This window comes from Lichenostomus cassidix, chromosome 1 (assembly GCF_008360975.1).
Source record: "Lichenostomus cassidix isolate B80296 chromosome 1, HeHo_3.0, whole genome shotgun sequence".
Classification (NCBI taxonomy): domain Eukaryota; kingdom Metazoa; phylum Chordata; class Aves; order Passeriformes; family Meliphagidae; genus Lichenostomus; species Lichenostomus cassidix.
This window is the reverse complement of record NC_139479.1, coordinates 63,254,219-63,275,776: the sequence shown is the minus strand read 5'-3', so window position 1 is coordinate 63,275,776 and position 21,558 is coordinate 63,254,219. Positions and strand designations below refer to the sequence as shown.

Below are 21,558 nucleotides of genomic sequence, written 5' to 3'. Positions count from 1 at the left end.
CCTAGAATCCTGCCTCAATAATCAATAGATTTCTTGCTGGCTATACCAGAGGAAACATGACCTAGGAATGACAATTTAGGACAATGTGATGCACTACCATGGTACTGCACATCTGTAAACATGTTATTCCCCTTGTTCACTCAACAGCTGGCTCTCCCTATGGTTTTGGTTACATGATGTCAGCTGGGAAAACATGTTTAAATGTGCTAAATGCCTTCCCAGTGCTAGCACACAGAGAAAAATGCTTGGCTTGCACTCAGACTGCTTCCCTTATGGAAGTGGTGCTTGAGTGAACACCTAGAGTTTGACTGTTCTGGCTGGGATGGGTCACGGTCTACTCAGCAACAGAAGTAAGGCCTTCTAATTACATGTAATTCTGCCCTTTAAATCAAAATTATATTGTACTCTTTTAGGTATGAAGTGAGACAGCAAAAATATGATGTGCTTTAAAAACCTGCCCCATGGAACCCACAAGATTTTGATGTGTAAAAATTTTAAGCATTTAAAAGGAAAAAACTCAACAGAACAGTCTATTTAAGAAAATGTTTTAATTTTTCTTACTTTCTTGTAGTCATTTTCTCATGTGTGTGTTTAAATTCTAAACCAACTATACAATTTTCCCTAAATACTTCTTCCCCGAAGGAAAAACAAAGTCAAGGAAAAATCTTGGGAAGAAAACCTTGAGAAGGTACCATTATTCTAAATAGGCTGTATTATTATTGCTTAATTAAGATAATGAAACCCTGGGGGTTGGAGGAACAGAGGCTGGGAGTTTACACTTGGCACTTCCTTTCAGGTTTTGCTCTTCCTGCACACCACGTGCCCCCTTGTGGGGAGAGGTTCAGGCCCACAAACCACTGGCCTCCCGTGACAGGTTTTTATTGGGCTAAAGAGACAGTTGTCACAAAACACCTTTTTACTTCCAAATTTCTCACTTTTCAGTCCTTCCTTAAATGTGTGGTGCTCAGTGTACTTCGCATGGATCTCTCCGGCAGGTTGTGGGGAGGATGAAGGAAAGCAGCAAGCTGTAAGGCTCCTGAAGAGATGACACCAGGTGACTAACACAGTAAGAATAGTGAGGAACTGGTTCCTTCAGCAGTGTCAAAGACATAAGTTTTAGCACCCTCGTGGAGCAGAGGAAAACTGCCTTAAAGAAAGCACTGCATGAAAGTTTGCTCATGACAAGAGTAAGAGGACACAATTCGCTGGATATAAACAACATCCTACAAGCCACAGGCATGATCACTGTAGGGATCTCTGCACTGATTTCCTCATTGGCAGGCTCTTAACTCATGTCTGAGCTATAGTAACACTGAAATAGTTCTGAAAATATTTTCAGGCTCATTTTAAAAGACTTTTCATCCTTTTTCTGTGAAGTTGATCCAGCCATTACAATCACAGTGCAGTTACCTATATGTTGTCCTTGCCCACACCTTGAATTAATTTTATTAAAAAGTCACTTCAAAATGCCAAAAATTTAAGTGATGTGGATCATAAACATCCACTTAACTGTTATTATGACAACAGATCTTCAAGTAGTGTATCAACTCCACTGGAGTTATGAAAATTGAGGCTATTATATTGCATTCAGTGTGAACACAGGGTGAGGAATACCGAACAGTGGTACCTTGTGACTGTTAAATACAGGGTGATAGTCTTCTTCCTCCCTTCAACATGGAAAGCACATGAATTTTCACATGAGAGGTAAGCAAATGAACTGTTTCCTCAAAACAGGTAATAGGCTGATGAAACCAACAAGTGATCTTTTGTTAGAAGTACAAGATAAAATACAAGCACATTAAAGCACAGAGTCTGGTTGAGTGACAGGAGGCTGTTCCACTCTGCTACAGACAGGACAGAGAAAGGGCACCCAAAGTGCAACATAAATGGACAGGAAGGAAGATGGCAAGGAAAGAGAAGGGAGGAAGTCTGTGCTAACAATGCTTCTATCTGAGATATTAGCGTAAGATATGACAAAATAAACATGGTAATTTCTAGATTCACATGACATACAGTAATTTCTCTTGCAGCATGTTCTTTTTGTCTCAAATTATAGATCCCCAAGACTCTTAGAAAACTGTTCATCACTTCTGGGAGAAGGAGTTATTCTACACTGGTTTGTTCCTTAGACCTCAGTACACACCAAAGTCATGTTTCTTATCACTGTGGATACATCTGTCTGCTTTGTTGCTCCAGACATAAACAAACTGGCATTGGAGTATGCAGTAACCTGGTTTCTGGGTGCTGACCCTCTCAGCACTCTACAGTGATATTCTCTCCACTCTCACTGATGTGGAATCTTCTCCTGAAATGAGAAACTACAGAGTACATCAAATAAAACTTGAAAAATGAGGGAGTTGGCTTGAGACAATTGACATGCTTCTGACTTTGTGATTTCTATTTCCTTTCAGTTCCACGTAAGAGGATTCAGCACTTGGAATACCTGAGAACTGTAAAAGCATTGCAATGTTCATGTCTGTTGCAGTTGACTAACAAAATAAAAAATTTAAAGTCAGTTCTTGAAGGATTCTGCCCTCTGCTCTCTTGTTCAGCTATTACATAAATTGTACAAAAATGGTATTAGCTTTGTGTCAGAAATAAATTTGGATAGAATCTCAAGCCTTCCACTGAATCATCTCTGCAAAGATGGCCCATCTTTTCAGCAAGAAGCAGCCTAGAGAAAGCAAAAGAAGATGTACTGTATTACTTGAGGACAACACCATAACTTAAGTAGTAAACACAAGAATTATTACTTACCTTTCTTTGGCTAAGAGAACAGACATCCCCACCAGCTTAGCAAACTCGTCAGCTGTGAGAGAACCCTTTTCAGATACCTGTCAAAAACCAAATACACAAATAAACAAACTGTGGCATTAAAAGAACAGCAAAAATCTCTCAGCTACTGAATCAGGTCTAACCTTGAGAAATGATAAATTGCTGGCAAATCCCTCAAGAAGAAAGTTAATTTGTTTGCATTTTAAAAAGTACAACTAATTATGAGTATTTCCCCTTAAAATCATCTCTTCTGTGTCCTGGGAAAATTGCCAAGTAGAAAAAAGGAAGAGAAAAAAGTTAAATCTGTAAAAAAATCATATGGTACCCTTTCCTTTGGATTTTTTTTTAAAAGGTGCCTTGGGACCAAATGAACGGAAGAATTAGAATAGCTCAGTCAGCAGAATACAGTCTCCATCAGTATTTACGCAGCAGAACTATTCTAAGTGATTCTGCAAACACTGAAGCCAAAATGAGGAAATAAAAGACCTGTTCAGGGCAGCTCATCAATGTAGAAATGTAAGTCATCTCACGTAGAAGTGGAGAATTTGAGTTTTATGGCAATTAAAATATACCCACTGCCTACAGGAAAATCCCCAAACCATAGTACTTCACATGACATTACAGCATACTAAAAGCCACCATCACATTCAGCTGACACAAAAGACAGGTTCACTCTTGGCCAAACTTTGGCCGTTTTGCCTCAACTATGCTATTTAATTCATACTAAAATGAAACCTCACACTCATTGGACATGTGGATATTTAAAATACTAGATAAATACTACATATGAAATCTAGACTTGTTATTGCATTGAATTTCCCAGATAAAGATGTCTTATTACCGTAAAAATTAATAATTCTTCTATTTCTCCATTGCTTTAGATTCAAGCAAAGTTGTAAATCCAGATGCAGTTGCCATTTCCTGCTTCCCACATAACTGGGTGGGGAGGGGTCTATTCTACGTCATTCTCAGCAGTAGTCCTTTTACAGAAACTCAGATTAAATTAGTTCTAACATGAGATTTTCGGAAGCTAAGTGATCAAATCTGAGTAATGGATGTCAGCTACACAATCGGTGATTAATTATCTTTCCTTTACATACCACTACCCTCATCACGGGTGACTTTGGATTCCTTTGATGTCCATATCATTTCCTGTCTTCACAAGCCATTCAAAACCACATCTCTCTCCTCCCTGAAACCCTATGGTTTCCTTTCACTTCTTCTCAGACCTTAATGTATAATGTGCAGTAACATTAAAGTACAGGGAGCTTTTGGCCACCAGTCTGCTCTCATCTTCCCTTTCCCATAAGCACTAGTCTTCCTCAGTTGAAGCTTCTCCCTTACATTTTTCTATGGAGTCAAAGTCTCATATTATGAAAATAACAGCAGAAAGGCACATTGGCAATAAATCTACCATCTGTTACTTTTCGCAGTTGACCTCCTTCGTTATCCAGAAAGGTTTTTCCTTTCTTTGCAAAGACATAAGCACTCTTACTGAAGGCAAGAAATTAATTAAAAATAATAAATAATCCGGAAAAAAAAACATAAAAAGGTCTAGATATTTTTCTATAAATATAAGAAAATAAATTGAAAATATTAACATAGTTTGAAAGACTTAAGCACTCAAGTCTTGCTAATTTAGAATGGAATCTTTTAAGTGGCTATATAAATTTCTCTTAAAATCCTTCCGATGAGCAAAAGCTATACGGTGACAATCATGCAAAATGCACTGAACAGTCTACCTTGTGTCAGTGAGAAGGTGTCTGTGATAGCTCTACTTTTTCTCAACTGCCCCCTCTTTGACTTTAAGCTTTAACTTTGGATACACTGAATCAGCCTTTTCTCAAGTGTATGAAAAAAAAATTACATTCCACTGAGAGACACAGAAAAATGCATCAAATAATGGGATAACAGGACTGTAAAGTATCCAGAGGCAACAAGACCACAAAGGTTTATGACACTGAGCAATTCATACTATCTTTTTTCCTGATGAAGCTAGCTTAATTCTATACACACTACTCTCCACTGAGTGCTCTTCACAGCAGCAAACTCAGAACAAGATTTTACACATGCAATGTACTGTTCTATGAAATAAACCCAAACCAAACAACTACCTATATTAACATTTAAGAGCTGCTCCCACTGCCTTCAAGCACATCATGTACAGTGTCTGAAGTCCATTTCTGTTAAATTAGGTGCTCAATACATGGCATGAATTTCATCCTACAGTGAAAAAGATTTGGAGGAAGGTCGAAGGTTAATGAAGTTTAAAAAGAGTTAGAAAAATGATTTATTCTTTAAAGAGAAAGAAATTACTAAGATTATTGCCTGCACAGGACTTTGAAGATGAGAAGTGCTATTTAAATATTTCTCTTAGAAGATATGAAGTGGAATGTTTTGTATTTTGAAATCTCAAGAGGAAATCCCATACCTCAACTTTTTTACCTAATGTGTTTAAATTTCCCTAGCATGGTCAGAACCCTGAAGGAAATGAAGTGCACTTACTGTCTCTAAAGCAGCAGCTACCATTTCCTCTTCATTATGAGACTGGAGTTCAATCACCATCACACCACTGTCAAATATCCGAAGCCTAAAATCAAAATAGAGAGGCAAACTAAATAAAAACCCTGTGCACATCACTTATGCTCACATTTCTAATGCATCCGTATCTATAACCACATTACAAAAGGGGAAAAAATGCCCCCAAACCCAAACAAGTTCCGTAAGATGAACTTAAGCTAAATAGCACCTTCAAAATCTGAAGAGCCCAAAAAGAGCAGAGCATATGTCTGGTCTTGGTTAAATCCTTTTCCCAGTACAAAAAAATTGTATTGGAAGTGAAAAAAATGATGTTTTTCTAGCTAAAAATTCATGTTTTAATGCCGAGTGGATGTTGCTACATATGGCAATATCCTTTAAGCAAAGACTGACTTTGTTAAAAATACCCACAACAACCACAAAAAAATCTACTGCAACTAAAATAAAATATTAAATCCTCATGGTCTGACCTGTGAGTGCCATGCTTTATAAATAAATCTGTAAAGCTCTTACCTTAGTGGCAATTTCAGTGATTCCAGCATTTTACAGGCATTTACTAAATCTTCTGGGGACAGCAACTATAAAAATAGTAAAACATATTTATTCACAGCTTGTATTTCAGGTGAATAGTATAACATCAAAACAAAGTTTTAGTAGCTGCAGCTATGAAATACACCAGGCTACACTTATTGTTAATTCTTTTTTCTTTCTATTGTGCAATCCATTTTCTTGGCTTCTATAGTCCTTTCTTTTCACTTACTATGTGCTCTATAATAATCCTTCATGCCCTGTGTCCTAGGTTGCAATATTGATGTAGTTAAGTATTCTATTACCACCAGCTGTGGGCCATTAGCTGCTATCACCCACTCCGGATGACAGACAATGGGCCATCCGTTAGCTATTATCACTTGCTAATGACCCACCCCGCATGACAGGCAATGGGCCATCAGGGACCCACCGTGTGACTCATGGACTTATCTCATCCCATTGTGAGATGCTCTGCCCAGGAGGGCTGTTTACAGAAAAAATTGTTGTATTTTGTAAAAAAATCCCCAGAACATTCACCATTCTTTAGTAGTTTCTGTCCTTTAATTTCTGTTTCTGGCTAAGTATGGCTTTTCCCTTTTACATGGTATCATATAAAGCAGCATACATTATGACAACCTGAAAAGGATACGTAAGTATTATATGGAAGAATGAGAAAGAAAAAAGGTAAAACCCCTCTGGTTTTAATAAATGGCCAATCACATCTTGCTGCAGACAAGGAGAATGAGCAATTGGTAGGAAAAGTTTTTACCCTTTTAAATTTCCTTATCACTGAAGTCCTGTTATAAAACATTGGACCCAAAGCAGTGTCTCACCTCTAGCCCTCGTGCACGATTTACCAGGCAGTACACTTCCGTCAGAGACATGATTCCCCCTCGTTCCTGTGTTAAGCACAAGACAGGTAAGGAAAACAGCATTAACTCAGCAAACACAGCATCTCTACTTGCATGTGGCTGATTAAACAGGTAAAACAGAGGGGCTAAATGATGGGCCCTAACAGGAAAAGCTAAAGAGGTAAGTTGTACCTTTCACTAATCATTTCAAAATGCAAAACAATGACATACACCCAAGGACTGTGAATTATTTTGACTATAAAGCAGAGAATAAATCACAGGAATAACAACAAAAAAATCAATATATTAAATATATCAATCCATTTACCCTATTTCCCTTTCAGACAAACATTCTGATCACAGTAGGTAGCATTTTTCTTTCACAAAAATATGTACGCCTTTTAGTAATATGTATGCTTTTTAGTAGGAACATAGCCTTATAGGTTGTGACATGAAATTTAACTTTTTGATGAGAAACCGATAATCTGTAATACCTTTAGATAAATTAAAATAGGAGATATAACTAAGGGCTGGTAATCTACTTAATAATTCTGTCTTATAATTGCAAAATATGTACATTTTAAGCAGTTTAAAGACTCATTACTTATATTTTCAGTCAGTGTCATTTCACTCTTTAAAAAAAGAAATATTCTGCAGCAATGGATGAATACAGGGCGGTTCAAATAGAAAACCACTCAAACAGCTTTCTAAATCTCATCAATATTTTGCAAATTAAAAATTGATGCCATTACTCCAAAGAAAAATTCGTACTTATATTTAAGCTTTTTTATTAAAAAAGACAGTATATATTCCTCCCATAAACATTGAATAGGAGGCTGTGCTGCTAATTCTGCTTTATAAAGAGGCAGAGTTCTACAGCCAAAACACACATCAAAATTCAGCAACACATGGAAAATGCTGGTGCAAGATTTCCAGCTTTGGTGGGACTTTACCTCCAATGGTGTCTGCAGGATTCCAGCCAGTTGCTTTGCCAGCTGCATGTGGTACTGTGTACCAGATCCATATGTTTCCCTTGTAACTGGATTAGCTATACCCATACTCAGTAGATAGGACTTGAACCTAATAGTCTGAACAAGCAAACAAACAAATAAATTTAAAAGTACTTCAGCTAATGAATGATTCTGGCTTTTAAAAATCTTTGATTTTATTACTGTAACACAGTTTTGGTGAATAAATTCTTCAGTTTACTATCAATAGTCAATTACTAGTAAAGAGAAGGCAAGACTTGGTACCATTTATTTTTGACCAGCACAGATAAAAAAATAGAAAAATTTATATAAAAGCAGTAAAATCATTGCTTTTTAAAAGGGTTAAAAGAAAAATTAACACTAAGCACATAAATTCTACACATGATCAATTCGGCATCACACAAAGTATAAGGGACTAAACATGACAAAACCAACCAGCATTTATTAACATTACGTGCATTAAACAGATCGTTTTTTGCTTTTCGTAGGAACATTTCTGTTGAATTTAAAAACAAAATTAGGTTACCTCATCCTCAGTGATGTCACCTTGTTTTTCTTTAATCTTGTTAGCTATTGACTTGGATAACTCCACCATTTCCTTAGCCTATCAAGAAAGACACACAGATAAGTCAACTTTCAGCTCAACAGAGAAAAGTGGGCTTAAAACTGAGAAAACAAGTGTAAGTTTAATTGGACAAGTGACACATGCCATCCATCCATACCTTCTCCATTAGTTTGCTAAGGTCCTCAAAGGCCTGAAATTAAAAGCAGACAATGCAGATTAGTATAATTACAGCATTCAGCTTCATGGATACAGGGAGCTGCCTTTGTCCACCTATCCAAGCTATTATTCAGAAGAGGTGCTATCCCTTTAGATTGGTATGTCACAATGTGAGGTATCATACCTTATTTGTTGATATAACTGTTTTACAGCATGTCTTATAATTAAAATAAACCTGACCAACAAAGAATGAAGAAGACAACCAAACAATCACAGATTTTTCCAGTACGTGAACAGAAATTTTGATATGATTTATGATGCCCATGTGATAGGAAGGGACGATGAGATACTAAGTCCCAGAAAATATTAAACTGTCCAAGTTTATTATACTCCCTACAAGATGGGAGAAGGTTTCTGGGTGGTGGTGGTAGGTTTTATTCCAAGAGTTAATCCTCACTCAAGGAGATCTGTTGTTTCTGGCCAGCTGCAAGACAGCTGTAAAGCTACAGATGTACTCCTCCCAACAAGACAACTTTACTTTAATCAGTAGATGTTACCAAGTTAGTAAGAAACTCTCATTTCAAATGAGCAAGGAAGAGGCTATATGAGGGACAAAACCTCTGAAAGGCGTGGCAACATCTCTTCATTTAAATACTCAAATTTAAATACTCAAATAAAATGCTATGGTCTCAAATACAGCAACTCTACAGAAACCCACAAAAGGTTTTCAGGCTTAAATAAATCATACTTTAAAAATAGCTGAAAGTACACTGAAATTCCAAACTTTTAATAGTTACAAACTAGCCTTAAAAAAATTATGTTAAAAAAAAAAGAGAGCTAGCAACTCCATTAATGCAACTATATTGAGAAGAAACTCTCTTTTCTCCCTCCCTCATCAACACACATTCAGCCTCCTCACTTCTCTCAAATACATGACAACACGTCCAGGTGATCAACCTTTTCAAACAACCTGTTTTGAACAACTGGTGTGAGAAAAATGCCTGACACTTTTCTTTTAAAGTTTGCCTGACAGCAGCACCTGAGCCTTCCAGCTCCAAGGAAAGAAGGTTTAGTTACACTATCAAATGGCCTCAGAGACATCTTGCCTACAGTTTCTAGTTACTGCCTTTGTGTCATGTCTAGCTTATTCTGACTAACACCCCACTAGAAAGAGACAATTTAGCACATTTTTGCAGGAAGACTCCATTGCTCCCATCTACATTTAGGTGCTTTACATAGAAGCTTATTGGTCAGAGATTCAACATGCAAAGAACAAATGGAGATGCCTCTAAAAAGGGACAGGGTTTGCTTTTCATCTCCGGACAGTGCCAGTGTTTCTCCACTGACTGGACAAGTCTAGCCACTTAACACTTGGTACCTGAGTTAGATATCCAAAATTAAGTGGTCCACAGGGAGAAAAGAAAATATACCACTGTGTAACAATAATTTACCACTAAGAAAACAAAAGCTTCTCTTTGGAATATTTCTTCTTACTCCCTTTTTGCCAAATTGAAGAATTCACAACAGATTTCCCAATCTCTAGTGTAAATCAAAGTCCTGCTACTTTACTCGTATAGGGTGTCAACATGAGGTTTTCTAACAGGGCTTTTCCCAGCTCATTTTTAATCTCTATACCTGCATGAAAAACAACATTCATCAAAAGAAGGCTTGATTTAGCTAAATAAACAGCATGCTGTGTCTAACTCCTCCCCTGCCTGACTCACCCAGGGCAGGCCTGGAAACAAAGGGGAATGTGCACACACCTAACAGGAACTTCCTCAGATAAACAAAAGGCTAAAGAACTGGATTCTTATCAGCACTGAACAGCAGATGCAGGAAGCCTTTTCCTGGAAGCCAGGGCACCATTTTTTAAATTAAGTCATTTATAACATTTAAAGCAGGAGGAAGGCAGGATTTTACAAGTCATAGTTTTCCTCTGCTCATACAACACATATAAATGGGTTTCTTTTACTCTCTGACAAAGCTACTAAAGGAAAAAATAAGCAGACAATGCCTTTTGAACTATATACACACGCATGTAACCACAATACTTTTTGAACTACACACAAAACTTCATTCATTATATTCCTCACAGACAGAAAGCAAAAAAGTTTAATGCTCCCAGTACTTGAAACAGCACATGCCCTGCAAAGGCACTATAATTTTCGTAAGTATTAGTGCAGGGAATGCCTTTTTCTCATGGCACACTGAATCCCATAAAGCTTTGCCACAAGAACAGATCTGCTGCGTGTAGTTTGTGAGTACTTTTGTATTAACACCTACTACCAAATCAGAATGAGACTGTTTTTGAGGGTATTGCTCTCAGGTATATATGAAGAAATTAAATTCCTCTGCTGTCCATCAATATTGATATCTGGAATCTAACTATCGTGCTGGTTCTATGGAAAAGGATGGTCTCCATCTAGTCCAGGTATTTTGCAAAACACTTGTAACGTCTTGTTGATGCCTGGACTGCAAATCATTTTACTGTAATTAAAAGCCTAAACCTAACATTTAAAACCCTGATTGTAAGATGAAAATTTAACTTCACTACACTTATGTGCAGACACTTGGATCAGCATATTCTGCTTAATAAATACTCAATTTTCAATTGAACCCAAAATTAGTTTAATAAATACACACTGTTAGTTTCAAAGAACAATCTCCTTGAAAGCAATTGTTTAAATGGAGTACCTTTACATATAATGACAAGCCAGTTAAACAAAATAAATAACTGTAAACTGTAAACTCTTAATCAATTCAGACTTCTCAACAGAAACAATAAATAGTCTCAGCTGTCCCTAAAAGAAAGTGTGAATGAATGTAAATAGTTCAGACAGGTGGCTGACCTTGAAACTTCAAAAGTACCTACCTCGGAAATGTTTTTGTCAGTCTCTTTTCTTTTCTCTTCTAATTTCCTTTCAATACCTACAATTCCTACAGCCCTTATTCTTCCTGACTGGAAAAAAAAAAAAAGGAAAGAAAGAAAGAAAAAAAAATTGAAAATAGGAAATGCTAAGTTTTCTCATCTGCCTCACTGTGAAAATTAGAGGACAGGAAATATTCCCTCAAATAGCAGATACCATTCCTACAATATTTCATGTCATGCATTTCTTGACAGTAATTTTTAAACCATTGTAAAAAAAATAAACAAATGTGAAGCATGTATGAATTTGCTGTACTAGACAAGTAATGATATTGACAGTATACTGAAGCTATCAATATGCTTAATAGCCTGATCCAGACTGAGTATTCCAGCTCAAATCAATTCTAGCCTCCCAAATCAATATGAACATCCATACTAGACCCATGGAAATGTCTGAGTGTATTACTTCAAGAAATCCATCCTGAAGAAACAGAAACATAGACACACAGTGCTAAGTTCAGTCTCATTTACCTTCCTCAGAGGTATTAGAATGGAGGCAATGCCCACTGTGTTCTTGAAAGGCACTGCTACCTAAGTGGCAGCACTGTCAGACCTCTAATCTCTGACAGCAAAGCTTAGCACTGCTGTTAATGAGTTGCTATGATTTAAGTACAAGAGGTAAAGCATTCTGATTAGATTCTTCATGCATTACTCCAAATGCAACTGTGCTAACAGGTATTACATTTACCAAAGAGAACACACAGGATTTCAAGTTGAACAATCTTTAAACCATCCTATTTCATTCATACAATACTATGTATTCATATATTCAGCATAATACATAGAAACAACAAGTACCTGTTTATCAGAGTTTATAACACAGAAGTATGCAGATAGATAAGGTAATCTAACATATGACATTCTCCCTAGTATCTATCCATTTAGAATACACATTTAAATCAAACATATATAGGTTTCAAAGAGTTATATATAGAAGTTACATGTTACATATTTGACTTCCAGCCACAAAAAAAACCCCAAAAATCACAATCAAGACAAAAAATTTTCCAGCTTCATTATAACTTACATGCTGAATAAAAGTATATGCAAGTAAATATTGTATTTGCACAATTATATGTGTGTGTCTAACTAAAACAAGAAAAAAAAAGGAGCTCATTATCTAAACACACTCAAGAAAGAGAGGCTATTGTGTTCTACCAGGTGAAAACTGCAAAGGAGAAAGCAATTTATGACAGTGAAAAAACAAGCAAACTAAAGCTGAATTCCTGCACATGCCCATGATGTTGGTCAGAGAGGCACGTGCTGGATGCAGTATATGGGAGTGGCAAGAAGTTGAAACAAGACCTTTCACACAGATCCTGCTCAGAAGCTTTGCACATACCTGTGAAGCCTTGTTAACTTGCATGGCCTGACCAGTAGGCATGCTCTCCCATCTCCTTTGTGTGATTTCTTCCGACAATCGTCTATAGAACTGCAAACATTAGAGTGACAACAAACATTTCTTAAACTGTGCAGAGTACCTCTGGTCTTTTTAGCATCTTGGTGGTGATGAAATAAACTTTAGAAAGCGTGGAGACAAAGCATGGTAACACCTGCACATCCATGGCACAGCACTCATGACATGGGAATTCTTAATGTTTAGTCTTCAAAAAGTATTCAAATTAGAGGAGGAGCCATGTAGTCACTAGTTAAACTCACGTAAGTACTTGTATTGTAAAATATTTCATTCAGATATTCAAAATGTCCCAAACCATGCTAAAGTTTAAAATGTACAGGTATGCTCAAAGGCATACTTTTAAAAGAAGGAAAGCTAAATAATCAAATTGCTATTGATCTGCTAATTCAAAAGCATAAAAACAACTACACAGATCAATCACACAAAATTGCTAATACTAGAAGGTAGCATTTGTTAACACTAAGTGTATCCCAATGACCAATATCCAGACAGAAAATCTATTATACCCTTTTCATTGTTCAGGTTCACAGGAAAGCTTTCTGAAGTCATAAAGAAATGTAATTGATGTCATTGGTGTAATTGATGTGCTAGGCAACCAGTAAGCACAGTAAGTTTAATTTTCAGACACAATATTAAAATTAAATACGATTATGATTGAGAAAAACACACATTTACAACTGTGCAAAACCAGAGTCGTCATTGTCTGAAAACGGTTCACGAAGAAATGAAAGTGAGTCTGATCAAGGACATGAATTTTAAAGACATTTCTAACTAATTTGAGTTGAAAATCTGATTTTCTGCAGTGAACAGGTACATTGTTCAGAGTTAAAGTTCTCAGTATAGTCAGATGAGGATCTTGCACTGTTAAATTTCTTTTCAGAATGTAATTTCTTTGGTTTTTAGGATAAGCCTTCTTTTAAGAATATATTACTTTTCTTGGAATGATCAAGGCCTTAGAGATTTGGTGTAGGTTAAAAAAAATTATTTATAAAGTGTAAAATACATGAAAATTCTGAGGCAACGAAAAGTGTTCAGCAATGAAATTAGAGAGATAATTAGGAATAAGTTGTTTGATTCCTGTTCAGCAGAGGGTTAGCTACAAAGAAACATCTTTTACTCTGTCAAACATTTAACAGATTTCAGAGACGTCATTTCAGAAAATCCTGTGCTCAATTTAGTAAATTAAAAAAGGAAGTATACTAAACCCCTTAAAATAAGGACTAGCCTAGTAATGCCTCTTGACATTTTTGGAACTCTATTTGCATTATTTAATGAAAGTATAGAACATGGAAGGCTCATAGTGTTTGTCTTCCAAAAGGATGTATTGAAAAAGCTCCACCTCAAAAGTAAACATGGAAAGATCATGGAAAATTCTCAATAACACGGAAAGAGGAGAAAAGCATGTCCAAAGATCTGATGTGCTTGGCATCCATAGTACAAGACTTACCTCAATCTGCCCATGTTCTTTGAAAGAAAGCTTGATGTAGGAATATTTGCTGCTTTGGAATGGACCAGGCTCTTTGTTTGAAGGAGCAGGATGAAGATGAACTACTATTTTGGCACTAAGGAAAAAGAGAAGGTATTTCTGTAAATAAACTATTTCTGTATCAAAGCTAATAATTTAATCAAAACCTCCATCAACTATCTCATGTAAGACCTAAAGATCATCAAATAATGCTTTACAATTAAGCATCAACATTTAAATATTTTGACAAAGTAGATCTTGCATAAAAACTAGTACCGCCTATAAAACAGCAACATCTTGCAAGTTTAAAAAGTACCTACCATCAATTCTTAAGAAATAAACATAACAAATTTTAAAATTTCAAGCAATAATTTCTGAAAAATCTTTTAGTTAGGACAAAAACTGATTTTCAAGTTGTCATTTAATTTGGCAGTAGTTATTGCAAGTCAAATGTCAAAACACACTGTCTTTGACACAGGAAAACAAAAGGTCTCAATATTCTGTGTAACCTATCCCACTTTTATATATCACTTGTGGACACTGTATGTGAACTTATCCAAAACCAACATTCAAAGGTAACATGCATGGAAATAACACTCTGAAATGACACCTACCACCAAACCAAACCTTGGGAAAGCATAATTTTAGGAAAATTAACAGACTGCTATCACAACATGATTTCAAGTCCCCCATTTCCATCTAATTTTAGTGATACTCTTTTCATTGGTCTTTATTTACTTCTCCAGCATTAGCGAATTACCTGATTTCTTCTGACTACTCCTGGCATATTACCTTACCAACCTGACTATAGGTTGCAAGCAGATGTCAGTTGTGTATATATTTCTCCAGGTAAAATTGTTTCTTCAGTCAAATTTTTTTCTCTCTTAAGAAACGTAAAATCATAAATCGTTTATGTTGGAAAAGACCTCTGAAATCATCAACATATACTTGTTTAGTGATTACATGACAGTTACTTAACAAATCACATCAGTCATGACTCTCTTACACATTTGACCTCAATGGTCCTTGTGGCTGTCAGTCTGGAAATTCAGAATGCAAATGGAACCTGCCATGCATTGATCTGTAATACTGGGTACCTCACACAACATGCATGTGAAAGTAGCCATCTGAAAAAGGAAATGAAGATAGCCATACCTTTTTCCTATCCCAGCTGCTTGCTCCTCAATAAATACAATCTGAGACAGAGGTACAGCAATGCAGCACTCCTGGAACAAACACCACAAATACAGGTGAATAAAAGCCATATCCTGTCTATTCATTCCCTAAATAAAGTGTTCCTTCCCCATTTCACAAACACTATGGATATCACAGGTGCTGCCTGAGGCACTCTGTGAAATATGATGGTGACAACAAAAACAATGCATTACAGTGAAATATATGTAGCAGAATAACACAAAATTGTAACCAAGTTCTAGTTAATTAAAAAACCACAACAACTGAAGTATCAGTGTATCAACTTTAAAAACCTCAAGCTAGATTCATAGAAGGGACTAGGAGATTTAACAAATCTTTAGATCTAAATTCAAAATTTAAACACTAGGATTTCCACACTACTGCATCTTATCTCCGTAACTGCACAATACTCATACATTCTTGACATTTTTGCATTGATGTTACTTTGGGAGCTAAAAAAATATCCAAAACCATCAGTATTTTTAAATGTTGAATATCTAAAACCTAGACTATTGTCTTGAGTGCAATAGGAATTTTTCCATCTATACTACAACAAAGGACTTAAACCAGCAGCTGATGCATCTCAATACAAATTTATTGGACTGTGCCTTAGACAAAACAAAGAGCAAGACACAAGATTGTATTCATCTGCTGAACACTAACCTACTCAAGGCTAAACTTTTTCTAAAGGTATTTGAGACAGAAATTGCTAAGGGAATGATTCAAAGCATCTAGTTAGATGCCTGGTCTTGTTTCAGTGGACATCCTTTGAGGAACATCATCTCCCACACAACAGCTTGGTGATTGACACAGTCACATGGAATGCAGGAAACACAGGTTGCATTCCCTCTCTGAACCTCACTCTTCCACCTGCCACTGCCTAACATCAGTTTACAATGGACATTGTGATGCCTGATGATTTTTTGCCTTTTCTTTTTATATACCCTTCTATACATTTTTATACCCTTTCTATATTTTCTGTATCCTTTAAACATTCTTTGTACCCTTACCCTACATGCTTGTAATTTTTGTAGTCTGATATTCTAACTCAGTTTTGGAGTCCTGCAAGGCAGAAAGTCCTAACATTCACAGCAGGAGGCAAGAGGGCTCCATCCTATCTCAAAACTAGAGGCTTTAACCTTGTTTGAAGCCTTCTCTCTGGAACATATTTTGTAAACAGGGCTGTAGTCTCATTTAGGGGAGGGTGATTATAATAGAGGGACAATTACTTTATTTAAGAAGTCTCTTATTGGGAGATTTTAGACAGATAGGCTAATTTGCAAGGTCCATAAAATTGTGTGTGTGTTATATGGGTGTGTGCATCTTGGTGTGTTCTACCTTTGAAGAGCTGTGCACCTAAGATCTTATTAAAATTCTGAGGTAAAACCCTTTTACCCTGTTAACTGTTAACTGTGTTTGCACTCATAATTCTACCAGCCAAAAAGCAACAATTGTTACAGGGCTCTCTCAATCCCTGCTACCAAAACTGTTCCTCTTTCCACGGAATAATTAAATACCCATTAATTTTGATAGCAGCAAAGTACACATGCAGGAACTCTAACCAATAACTGGATCTCTTTTTGGGAGAAAACCTGAGTCGTACTTCCTTTTTAAAAAACTCTTAACACAAGCTATCTATACTCTTCTATGACTTTAATTTCTAGAGCCATTACAAACAGTTACTGTTTGTAAAACATCCACAAAGTTCTGGACACTTTAAAAGATAGGCAATATGATACTTCTGTTAAAAAATGGTTTTAAAAATGACAAAAATAATTCAACTATAGTATGTACATTGTCAAAGTGATTGATTCATTTCGTCCACAGATAGAGAGTTATGAACTTATTTTAAGTACAAGGACTCAGAATCACCCCTTCCTGGTGAGAAATGCTAGAGAAAGGGATACAAAAATAGAAATGTGGTAAATATGCTGTGTGTTTATTTGGATTTCTTCTTCTAATGTCTCATGCTGCTTCTTCTAATGTCTCATGCTCACATTTTGCATGATTTTATCATTTAAAATTTGTACAAATCTAGATATGTAACAAACTTTACAGAATTCTTTTTTTTTTTTGAAACACTGTTCAACTTTAGATGGCACATAAAAACAACAGCTATAAAACACAGCCGTTTCTGTAGGAAGGTTTGCTGTGTTAACCTAAAGACAAGTGCTCCATTTAATATTATAGATTGCTGAGAGAATAAAAGGAGACTCTCTACAAATTTACTCTAGGTAAAGTAGCTAAGGTTTCTAAGTCTGCTGTTAAACCACAGCTGAGCTGAGACAACAGCTCATCATGAAAACAAAAGTGTACCGTGCTCCCCACGTTTCAGTCCTTAGAGCTTGAAAATGAATCAGCTTTATTTACCACACTGACAAAGTTAATTAGATCTCCCAATCAGAGCTGGGTAATTTTTACCAATCTCCAGGCCACATTTCTGCCCTTTCTGTTTATCGAGCCTGAGCTTGTCAGAATCTTTTATGAGTTAAATTAGTTAAAATTAAATTACTTTTCTTCTTCTCCAAGGCTTTTCTTCTGCTGAATTAGCGGATTCAATAACCTTGGAAGAGTACAAGAAATCATGTGGCCTAGGAGCAGAGGGAGAACTTGGGGAAAACAGACAAATGTAACCTTTTTGTTGGAAAGGAGAGAAATGATCAGTTCTAAGACTTGCTGAAGCCATAATGCCCTATGTTACTCCAAGCATGCAAAAAGTTCAAGTGAGAAAATTAGTAGCAGTGGTTATTGCAGTACATGCTCAGGTCTCAAAAAGAGAGGCTGATGAAGAACCAAGAAGTGATTAACACAGAGTTTAGCATATTACTTCATGTGATAATGTGATGACTGTGCAAAAAACCCCCATGTTAATTTATACAGAACAGCTCATGGTTTGGACAATCAAGCCGTAAGTTTTGTAACAGTCCCTCCACTGTGGGTAACAGCTCTTTAAACATTTTGAAAAATTTGTATTAAAAATAGCTCTGCTGTTCTGCAAACAATCCCTAAAGGAAAAAACATATTGCTCTGCCAAATTAAGAATATCCTTGGTGACATTACCTTCAGAATGCTCTTAATAGCTCCCTGCTTTGGAGCAATGATGTGATATTTGCTAGGGAACAACCTTTGGGTATGAGAGGTGTTCAGCTGCCCTTGCACAAAACCAGTCCAGTGGAATAAAATGTGCCTTTGAAAAGTTGTCATCTAAACGTACTCTGTCTAAACTTTGGCTTTCAGGGCTAATTTTCTCAATTATTGTGTCCAAAACAAGCATAATCCAACCTGGCCTGAGTAAGACTTCTCCTTCAATTGCATCTGTGGAGTGGTGCCCACTGTCTGTGCTTAGAGCTTTACGTGTTTGTGGTCTTTCTCTCCCACTTCCAGCTTGCAGTCCCAGGCTGTGGGTTGATAACAAAAAGCATTCAGCAGTTTTACCACAGTTACCACACTGTAGTTCTCACAGTGCCACTTAACCTGTGACCAACTCTCCACAGCAGTACAATCAAATGTTCTGGCTGGTTGAAAGGATGGTTCATGGCAGGGACAGGCAGCTGGGAGGGCAAGATGGGTGTAAAACAATACTGCCACCAAACACATCCTGTTACCAAATCATGGGACTATATGGTGGGAGCAGAACACTGAGAAACTGGGACTTCAACAAGGAAGAAAAGGCTTTCATAGACCATGAACATGGGAGATAACTTCACATTATGATTTGCCTGACACATTCAACTTCAGTCTCAAAATCAATGTTTTTAGTGCATGACACCAGGCTCTTTTCTCCTTTATTTCTGTGCCATAGAAAAGGAGAATTTATAGGATTAATTCCTATCCCTTCTCATCTCTGCATGATTATTTTATTAAAGCAGGACTGGGTGAAAGAACACTACATAATCTTCTTTCTGCTGTAAGCCAAAAAGTGGACTATATTTGTAAAACAAAACACGCAAAGGCAGGAAAAATCCCCTCTCCATGTGCAGGCTTTTCATTGCAAGCTACTTGTTGTTTATTATGGAATTTACAACTAAATGACACACAGCATACAAAAGTGGGACTTACATGGTTCTTCTGATCCCTCCAGATCAGTCTGTGTGTGCTCAGCAGTAAAACTCCACTATCGAATTTCACCTGGACAGGAAAAATAAAACAGATCAACAACAAACTAAACCAGTAAGCTGCATCAATACTGATTTTGGAACATTACACCTTCCCACAACACAGCAATCAGATTTAACAAGCCAGTATTTTGAGAACACTCCCTTTTTTCAGAAAACAAAATACATGAAGTTTAGGGAACAATGGAGAAAATTAGTGTAAAAGGATTAGGTGGATAAACACAAACTTCCTTTTTCAAGTGTATAAACCTTCCCCCCGGAAATCCTGAGGGATCCTCCCTCCGTGTACTCTGCAAGATATACAAATGTTTTTAAATATATTTTAAACAGGGCTACTTGCTTTGAAACATCCATTATGTGCTGACAAAGAAGGTAGAAGTTAAGCAAAAAAAGTAAGGCAACCTAATAAAAAGATGCTGCACACAGCCTGAAATCTTCCATCCTATCACGCAGGGATATTGCATCTATTTGTGTTACTGTTAAAAAGCTCATTACTTATCAGACAGCAAACAGTACCTGGGAAATCTGCATTAGCAAATTGCTTCCTACTTGTAAAATCTGAGGCACGTGTTCACAGCTTTCTGTGAGGGCATGCAGTTACCATGGTGTGGAAAAATGGAGAGATCAAGAGTCAGTCCAGCAGGGAAGTGAAGCAATAAGCAGGATAGCTCAGAACAGAGCAGAAAGTATGTCAGCACCCTTGGAGACCAGAGCTCAAAGGCATTTTGCAGCTACGAGAATGATTAAAGTGGGAATCACTATGCCATATACGACACCAAAGCTAGGGCTCAGCCCCATACATGAGTAACAGCCCAAGCAGTGGGAAATAGTTTGTGATAGTGACACTGGCCACACACACCCTGTGGGGGTCCCAACTTCACCCCAGGTTGCACACACCGTCCAAGGCCTTTCTCACATTACCACAGAATCAATTAAGTTGGAAAAGATCTCTGAGATCATCAGGTCCAACCTATGACCCAGCATCCCCATGTCAACCACACCATGGCCTTATCCAATCATGGACAATGCCATGTCCAGTCTTTCCTTAAACACCTTCAGGGATGGTGACTCCACCACTTCCCAGGGCTGTCCATTCCAACGCCTGAACACCCCCGCTGTGAAGAAATTCTTCCTAAAGTCCAACCTAAACCTTCCGCTAGCACAGCTTAGGGCTACTTCCTCTTTTCCCGTCACTTATTGCCTGGCAGAAGAGACCGACCCCGACCTTGCTCCGCCCTCCTTTCAGGAACTTGCAGAGAGCAGTAAGGTATCCCACGAGCCTGCTCTTTTCCTGGCTAAACAATCCCAGCTCCTTCAGCTGCCTTTCCTAGGACGTGTGCTCCAGACCCTTCCGCAGCTCCGCTGCCCTCCTCTGGATCCGCTCCGGCACCTCGGTGTCTGCCCTGAACTGAGGGGCCCAGAGCTGAACACAGGATTCGGGGCGCGGCCCCACCAGTGCCGAGTAAAAGGGAACAATCCCTGCCCTGGTCCTGCTGGCCACACTACTGCTGATACAGGCCAGGGCACCACTGGCCTTCTCGGCCACCGGAGCACACTGCCGCATCCCGTTCAGCCGGCTGTCGACCAGCACAGCCCCTCAAAGCCTGCAACTCCGCCCTAATCTCCCCACTGAGGCAAGCCCTGCCGAGCCTGGCGCAGAACGTCCTCTCACACCCCCGATCGATGCTCCGCCTGCAGCCCAAGCCCTTCACACCCCTCGCGTCGTGCCCCCCGCCCGACACCGCCCGTACTCACAGCCCTACCACCCTCCCTGCCCGGGGCCCACGGCCGCGTCCTTTACCCTCCTCCCCCGCCCCGGCCGCGCCGCAAGGCCTCGCGCGGAGCTGCTCCATCTCCTGTCACCTTCTCTTCCCCGTCGCTGAGGCGCACACCGCGCTGCTGGATCACCAGCGTCTCGCCCATCTCCAGCAGCCCGGTGGTCCAGGAGAACCTGTCCATGGCTGCCCTTCCCCTCCCACTCCGGGCCGCGGCCGCCGGGCGCGCAGGGATCGTGCGCGGCCGCGCCGCGCCCTCTAGCG

The 21,558-nt window shown here is 38.1% G+C and overlaps 1 protein-coding gene across 1 annotated transcript; it reads right to left on the bottom strand.

Moving 5' to 3' along the window:
* Positions 1 to 529: 529 nt before the first annotated feature.
* Positions 530 to 21,515, bottom strand: VPS36 (vacuolar protein sorting 36 homolog). The gene is made up of 14 exons (XM_085060792.1): positions 21,383 to 21,515; positions 19,464 to 19,532; positions 15,366 to 15,436; positions 14,193 to 14,307; positions 12,671 to 12,760; positions 11,275 to 11,361; positions 8,404 to 8,436; positions 8,208 to 8,285; positions 7,646 to 7,780; positions 6,675 to 6,740; positions 5,827 to 5,891; positions 5,281 to 5,365; positions 2,758 to 2,834; positions 530 to 2,674 (listed from the first exon to the last, which is right to left on the bottom strand). The coding sequence occupies exons 1-14, from the start codon at positions 21,476 to 21,478 to the stop codon at positions 2,581 to 2,583; spliced, it is 1,161 nt and encodes a 386-aa protein (XP_084916918.1). The 5' UTR covers positions 21,479 to 21,515; the 3' UTR covers positions 530 to 2,580.
* Between the last annotated feature and the right edge of the window lie 43 nt (positions 21,516 to 21,558).